Here is a 7354-nt window from a genome sequence, read left to right on the forward strand (position 1 = left end):
ACCACAGCGTAATGGTGTGTCCGAACGTCATAATCGTACTTTACTAGATATGGTGCGATCTATGATGTCTCTTACTGATTTACCGCTATTGTTTTGGGGTTATGCTTTAGAGACGGCTGCATTCACGTTAAATAGGGCACCATCAAAATCTGTTGAGACGACGCCTTATGAACTATGGTTTGGCAAAAAACCAAAGTTGTCGTTTCTTAAAGTTTGGGGCTGCGATGCTTATGTGAAAAAGCTTCAACCTGATAAGCTCGAACCCAAATCGGAGAAATGTGTCTTCATAGGATACCCAAAGGAAACTATTGGGTACACCTTCTATCACAGATCCGAAGGCAAGATATTCGTTGCTAAGAATGGATCCTTTCTAGAGAAGGAGTTTCTCTCGAAAGAAGTGAGTGGGAGGAAAGTAGAACTTGATGAGGTAACTGTACCTGCTCCCTTATTGGAAAGTAGTTCATCACAGAAACGGGTTCTTGTGACATCTACACCAATTAGTGAGGAAGCTAATGATGATGATCATGAAACTTCAGATCAAGTTGCTACCGAACCTCGTAGGTCAACCAGAGCAAGATCCGCACCAGAGTGGTACGGTAATCCAGTTCTGGAGGTCATGTTACTTGACCATGACGAACCTACGAACTATGAGGAAGCGATGATGAGCCCAGATTCCGCAAAATGTCTTGAGGCCATGAAATCTGAGATGGGATCCATGTATGAGAACAAAGTGTGGACTTTGGTTGACTTGCCCGATGATCGACAAGCCATCGAGAACAAATGGATCTTCAAGAAGAAGACAAACGCTGACGCTAATGTTACTGTCTACAAAGCTCGACTTGTTGCAAAAGGTTTTTGACAAGTTCAAGGAGTTGACTATGATGAGACCATCTCACCCGTAGCGATGCTTAAGTCCGTCCGAATCATGTTAGCAATTGTCGCATTTTATGATTATGAAATTTGGCAAATGGATGTAGACTGCATTCCTGAATGGATTTCTGGAAGAAGAGTTGTATATGATGCAACCTGAAGGTTTTATCGATCCAAAGGGAGCTAACAAAGTGTGCAAGCTCCAGCGATCCATTTATGGACTGGTGCAAGCCTCTCGAAGTTGGAATAAACGCTTTGATAGTGTGATCAAAGCATATGGTTTTATACAGACTTTTGGAGAAGCCTGTATTTACAAGAAAGTGAGTGGCAGCTCTGTAGCATTTATAATATTATATGTGGATGCCATATTATTGATTGGAAATGATATAGAATTTCTGGACAACATAAATGGATACTTGAATAAAAGTTTTTCAATGAAAGACCTCGGTGAAGCTGCTTATATATTGGGCATCAAGATCTATAGAGATAGATCAAGGCGCTTAATTGGACTTTCACAAAGCACATACCTTGATAAAGTTTTGAAGAAGTTCAAAATGGATCAAGCTAAGAAAGGGTTCTTGCTTGTGTTACAAGGTGTGAAGTTGAGTAAGACTCAATGCCCGACCACTGCAGAAGATAGAGAGAAAATGAAAAGTGTTCCCTATGCTTCAGCCATAGGCTCTATCATGTATGCAATGCTGTGTACCAGACCTGATGTGTGCCTTACTATTAGCTTAGCAGGGAGGTACCAAAGTAATCCAGGAGTGGATCACTGGACAGCGGTCAAGAACATCCTGAAGTACCTAAAAAGGACCAAGGATATGTTTCTCGTTTATGGAGGTGACAAAGAGCTCATCATAAATGGTTACGTTGATGCAAGCTTTGACACTGATCCGGACGATTCTAAATCGCAAACCGGATACGTGTTTATATTAAACGGTGGAGCTGTCAGTTGAGCAGTTCTAAACAGAGCGTCGTGGCAGGATCTACATGTGAAGCGGAGTACATTGCTGCTTTGGAAGCGGCGAATGAAGGAGTCTGGATGAAGGAGTTCATATCCGATCTAGGTGACATACCTAGTGCATCGGGTCCAATGAAAATCTTTTGTGACAATACTGGTGCAATTGCCTTGGCGAAAGAATCCAGATCTCACAAAAGAACCAAGCACATCAAGAGACGCTTCAACTCCATCCAGGATCAAGTCCAGGTGGGAGACATAGAGATTTGCAAGATACATACGGATCTAAATGTTGCAGACCCGTTGACTAAGCCTCTTCCACAAGCAAAACATGATCAGCACCAAGGCTCCATGGGTGTTAAAATCATTACTGTGTAATCTAGATTATTGACTCTAGTGCAAGTGGGAGACTGAAGGAAATATGCCCTAGAGGCAATAATAGTGTTATTATTTATTTCCTTATTTCATGATAAATGTTTATTATTCATGCTAGAATTGTATTAACCGGAAACATAATACATGTGTGAATACATAGACAAACATAGTGTCACTAGTATGCCTCTACTTGACCAGTTCATTGATCAAAGATGGTTAAGTTTCCTAAACATAGACATGAGTTCTTATCTGATCAATGGGATCACATCATTAGGAGAATGATGTGATTGACTTGACCCATTCCGTTAGCTTAGCACTTGATCGTTTGTTTACTGCTATTGCTTTCTTCATGACTTATACATGTTCTTATGACTATGAGATTATGCAACTCCCGAATACCAGAGAAACACTTTGTGTGCTACCAAACGTCACAACGTAACTGGGTGACTATAAAGGTGCTCTACAGGTGCCTCCGATGGTACTTGTTGAGTTGGCATAGATCAAGATTAGGATTTGTCACTCCGATTGTCGGAGAGGTATCTCTGGGCCCTCTTGGTAATACACATCACTATAAGCCTTGCAAGCATGATAACTAATGAGTTAGTTACGGGATGATGTATTACAGAATGAGTAAAGAGACTTTCCGGTAACGAGATTGAACTAGGTATTGCATACCGACGATCGAATCTCGGGCAAGTAACATACCGATGACAAAGAGAACAACGTATAGTGTTGTGCGGTTTGACCGATAAAGATCTTCATAGAATATGTAGGAACCAATATGAGCATCCAGGTTCCGCTATTGGTTATTGACCGGAGACGTGTCTCGGTCATGTCTACATAGTTCTCGAACCCGTAGGGTCCGCACGCTTAAAGTTCTGTGACGATCGGTTGTATGAGTTTATATGTTTTGATGTACCGAAGGTAGTTCGGAGTCCCGGATGTGATCACGGACATGACGAGGAGTCTCGAAATGGTCGAGACATAAAGATTGATATATTGGAAGCCTACATTTGGACATCGGAATAGTTCCGAGTGAAATCGGGATTTTACCGGAGTACCGGAGGGGTTACCGGAACCTCCCGGGGCTAATGGGCCTTGTTGGGCCATAAGGGAAAGAGACAGGGGTCGGCCTAGGGCAGGCAGCGCGCCCCCTTTCCCCTGTCCGAATTGGACTAGGAGAAGGGGGGCGGCGCCCCCTTTCCTTCTCTTTCTCTCCCTGCCTTTCCCCCTCCTAGTAGGAGTAGGAAAGGGAGGAATCCTACTCTTACTAGGAGGAGGATTCCTCCTCCTAGGCGCGCCAACAAGGGCCGGCCGGCCTCCCCCTTGCTCCTTTATATACAGGGGCAGGGGGCACCTCGAGACACACAAGTTGATCACAAAGATCTCTCCCAACCGTGTGTGGTGCCCCCTCCACCATAATCCACCTCGGTCATACTGTAGCGGTGTTTAGGCGAAGCCCTGCTGCGGTAGCTTCATCAACATCGTCACCACGTCGTCGTGCTGACGCAACTCTTCCCCGAGCTCTACTGGATCGTGAGTTCGGGGACGTCACCGAGCTGAACGTGTGCTGAACGCGGAGGTGTCGTACGTTTGGTACTGAGGATCGGTCGATCGTGAAGACGTACGACTACATCAACCGCGTTGTCATAACGCTTCCGCTTAACGGTCTACGAGGGTACGTAGACGACTCTCTCCCCTCTCGTTGCTATGCATCACCATGATCCTGCGTGTGCGTAGGAATTTTTTTGAAATTACTACATTCCCCAACAATACTCTCATGGTCTAAGGAATCATGCAAACATTAACCATCTCTGTGTTATTAACCATAAAACTTGTGATGGATGTATCTCATAGCAAAACATCAATTCGGGTCGATTCAACACAAGTGTTCTTCTAGCATTGTGCCCTCAAAGTTGCTAGCATAGACATGCCCATGATTAGGAAAACAGAACCATCATGCAACACTTGAGCTAGTCATAGAGGCCAGACTAGGAATACATTTTACCGTCTATTATTCCACACGTGCATATGAGTCTTCCTCCGAGCCTCGTGGTTATTATAGACTCAAGAACCACAACAGTTATAGCATGGAACATAAACATAATTATGAACAAGGAGATAATCAATAACATTTATTATTGCCTCTAGGACATATCTCCAACAAAAATAACAACTTTATTATTGCCTCTAGGGCATATTTCCTTCACCTATGATGGGCTTCCTCAAATGCCCGAGGTCTTCATTAGCAAACAAGTTGGATGCACACCCACTTAGTTTTCGTTGAGCTTTCATACACTTATAGCCCTTAGTGCATCTGTTGCATGGCAATCCCTACTCCTCACATTGATATTGATTGATGGGCATCTCCATAATCCGGTGATCCACCTAGTTGATGTGAGACTTTCTTCCTCTTGACTTCTCCTTATTGATCTATCATCACATTCTATTCCACCTATAGTGTTATATTCATGTCTCACGCTCATGTATTGCATGGAGTCGAAAATGTTAAAGCACGTTAGAAGTACGATCCAATTGCCTGGTTTGACATCGGGGTGCTCATGATTTAATCTTTAGGTTGGAAGTGCCAATCGCTGACCCCTATATATACCAAGAAAAAACGGTGAAACCAAAACTCTGTTCAGAGCTACGTCTGACTGTCCAGAATTCAGAGCCCGAAGTTGCAAAGCGTGAGGAACTCCATGTCGGTGTCGACGTACTTTGTCCAGAGATGCTTGTACTGGTTGAAGGCGACGTCGAGCCATGGCTTCAAGTTGCCGTTGAAGTGTATCACCGCGGCTCCCCGGATGTCCTCGGGCCTGATGTGCGGGTTGTAGCCGAGCCCCATGACGTGCCACCACCTGTCCAGCGGCCTCGTGTTGCCGTAGAACGTCATCAGCCCCGCCGGCAGCACGGAGGCCGCGTCCCACAACGTCCCGTTCTCGTTCTGCCATGGCAACAAAACAGACAATGGAGAGCACGTCGTCAAGCTAGCTAGCTCAAAATCGTTCATGTTTCAGGCGTGGGCAAGCTCACCATGTCCATGAGCTGGTGGAACTGGTCGGTGCACTGGTCGCGGCGCCACGCCTGGAGGTCGAACACGTTGACGCCGTAGGACCAGGCGCACGCGCTGGGGCTGAACCGCTCCCGCACGGCGGCCTCCGAGAAGTTGAGGTACTTGCCGTACCGCCGGAACCCGCCGAAGCAGGTGTCCAGCGCGCCGTTCACTTGGCCGCCCAGGTCGACGCGCCACAGCTCGGCCAGGTCCCTCTGCACCACCACGTCGTCCTCCAGGAGCACCACCCGCTGCAGCGCCGGGAACATCTCGGGGAGGTAGAACCGCAGGTAGTCGAGCTCCCGCAGCGCCACGTCCCTGTTCCCGGCCTCGATCTGCCTCAGCACGGGCGAGTAGGAGGCGTTGAGGAATGGGAAGTCGGAGGCCGCGAGGAGCTGCACGTGCGCGCCCAGCGGCGGCGGCCTGCGCGCGAACCAGACGCGGAAGGCCGGGAGGTACATGGGCGCGGTGACCACGTGGAAGACGTGGCGCGAGGGCTCGGTCGCGGCGCGCGCGGCGGAGGCCACCACGACGGACACCGCGAGGATGTTGTCGGAGAAGATGGCGTAGTGGTACAGCGACGGGTCGGTGAGCTCCGGCGGCGGGATGGCGGGGTCGGCGTCGGGGACGGCGGACGCGTTGGCGAGGAGGGACTCCATGAGCCGCATGGCGAGGCAGTGGAGGGACTTGGGCGTGGAGACCGCGGCGATGCGCGAGTTGAGCTGGCCGTCGCGGCGGGCGCGGAGGAGCTGCTGCCCGACGGCGAAGACGGTGTCGGAGAGCTTCAGGATCTTGGACTGCGTGTCGAACGCCTCCTTGGCGCCCGCGGCGAGGGCGCGCGCGCGCTTCACGTGCCCGCGGGCCTCCTTCTCCAGCAGCGCCACCGTGGAGACGGAGAGGCGGGAGGAGAGCGCGGAGAGGCGCGAGGAGGTGGACAGGAAGGACTCCGTCTGGGACGCGGAGTCGGAGCTGAGGCGGCGCGCGTGGGCCGCGTACGCCGCCAGCACGGCCGCGTGGTCCTCCGCGTGCCGGCGGACGGCCGCCAGGCGCCAGGCCGGGGAGTTGGGGACCGCCGTGGTGATGGTGGTCGCGGACAAGAAGAAGAAGACGCAGGCGAGGAAGAGGAGCGTGACCAGCGCCGCGAACGCCGCGCGGCGCGGCGCGTGCGATCGGCCGCCGGCCATCTCCTAGCTGCGCCTAGTAGAAGGACGCCGCTGAGCAACGGAGAGTGGACGAGGAGATCGTTTCGCGCGCGCTGTTTCCCCTACGTCGTCGCCGGTGGGCTTTTGTTTAGAGGGTTTGTTTGGGTTCAACTCCTTGTGGTGTCCCGCGACCGGATTTTTGTCAGTGTGCCCGGTGGGGTGGCACTTTGACTCTTTGGAGGATGATGATGATCAGTGAGCGGAGTGGTGAGGCCCCGGTCGCCGGACGGCGACGGCCTCCATTGCCCAACTGACATGGCAGATATCCGAGCCCATTGTCAGCGAGCTTGGTTCAGAACTTCAGTTGCGTTACTGAACATAAACCAGTGTATTCAGTGGACTAAAGATAAACTAATGCGCTAATGCTAGTGACTCTGGTTTTTTTTTGGAAGTGGTAGTGGCTCTGGTTTGGTCGCACTAGCTTTGGCTAGTGGTGCGTGCATGTTCAAAATTTGCCTAACAGTGTGGCTGTGTGGGCAGGATTTTCCAAAGGTTGCCCCTGTCCTCTTGATTGGAAATGGGAACATGATTTGAACATTCAGGGCAATTTTAGAAAATATTTTTTTAAACATAAACAATATTTTTACTTTTTGAAAATTTCACTAAAACAAAGATATTTCTGGAATTGTAAAATAATAAATGCATTTTTTAGAAATCTCTAATAACTTAGCGAAACCCAAATATTTTTTGAAAAATTGGGAATAGTTTTTGAATTTTATTTTTTTGGGAACGAGAATGAAGAATTAAAGTTCTGGATATTTTTCAAAACGGAGATAAATTTTCAATTCTTAATATTTTTTGAAAATATGTACAAAAATTGAAATTATGAAAAAAGGTATAATTTGTTTTATAAAATATTGCATTTACAAAAAAGGAAAAAGGAAAACTAAATTT

The 7354-nt window shown here is 48.5% G+C and overlaps 1 protein-coding gene across 1 annotated transcript; it reads right to left on the reverse strand.

Annotated features, from left to right (window-relative positions):
• Positions 1-4325: 4325 nt before the first annotated feature.
• On the reverse strand, positions 4326-6605 carry LOC147966052 (putative galacturonosyltransferase 9). Its single transcript, XM_087528601.1, has 2 exons — positions 5240-6605; positions 4326-5150 (listed from the first exon to the last, which is right to left on the reverse strand). The coding sequence occupies exons 1-2, from the start codon at positions 6440-6442 to the stop codon at positions 4872-4874; spliced, it is 1482 nt and encodes a 493-aa protein (XP_087384727.1). The 5' UTR covers positions 6443-6605; the 3' UTR covers positions 4326-4871.
• Positions 6606-7354: the final 749 nt, after the last annotated feature.

The sequence above is a fragment of the Triticum urartu genome, chromosome 6A (assembly GCF_056163025.1).
Source record: "Triticum urartu cultivar PI428250 chromosome 6A, HENAU_Tu73, whole genome shotgun sequence".
Classification (NCBI taxonomy): Eukaryota; Viridiplantae; Streptophyta; class Magnoliopsida; order Poales; family Poaceae; genus Triticum; species Triticum urartu.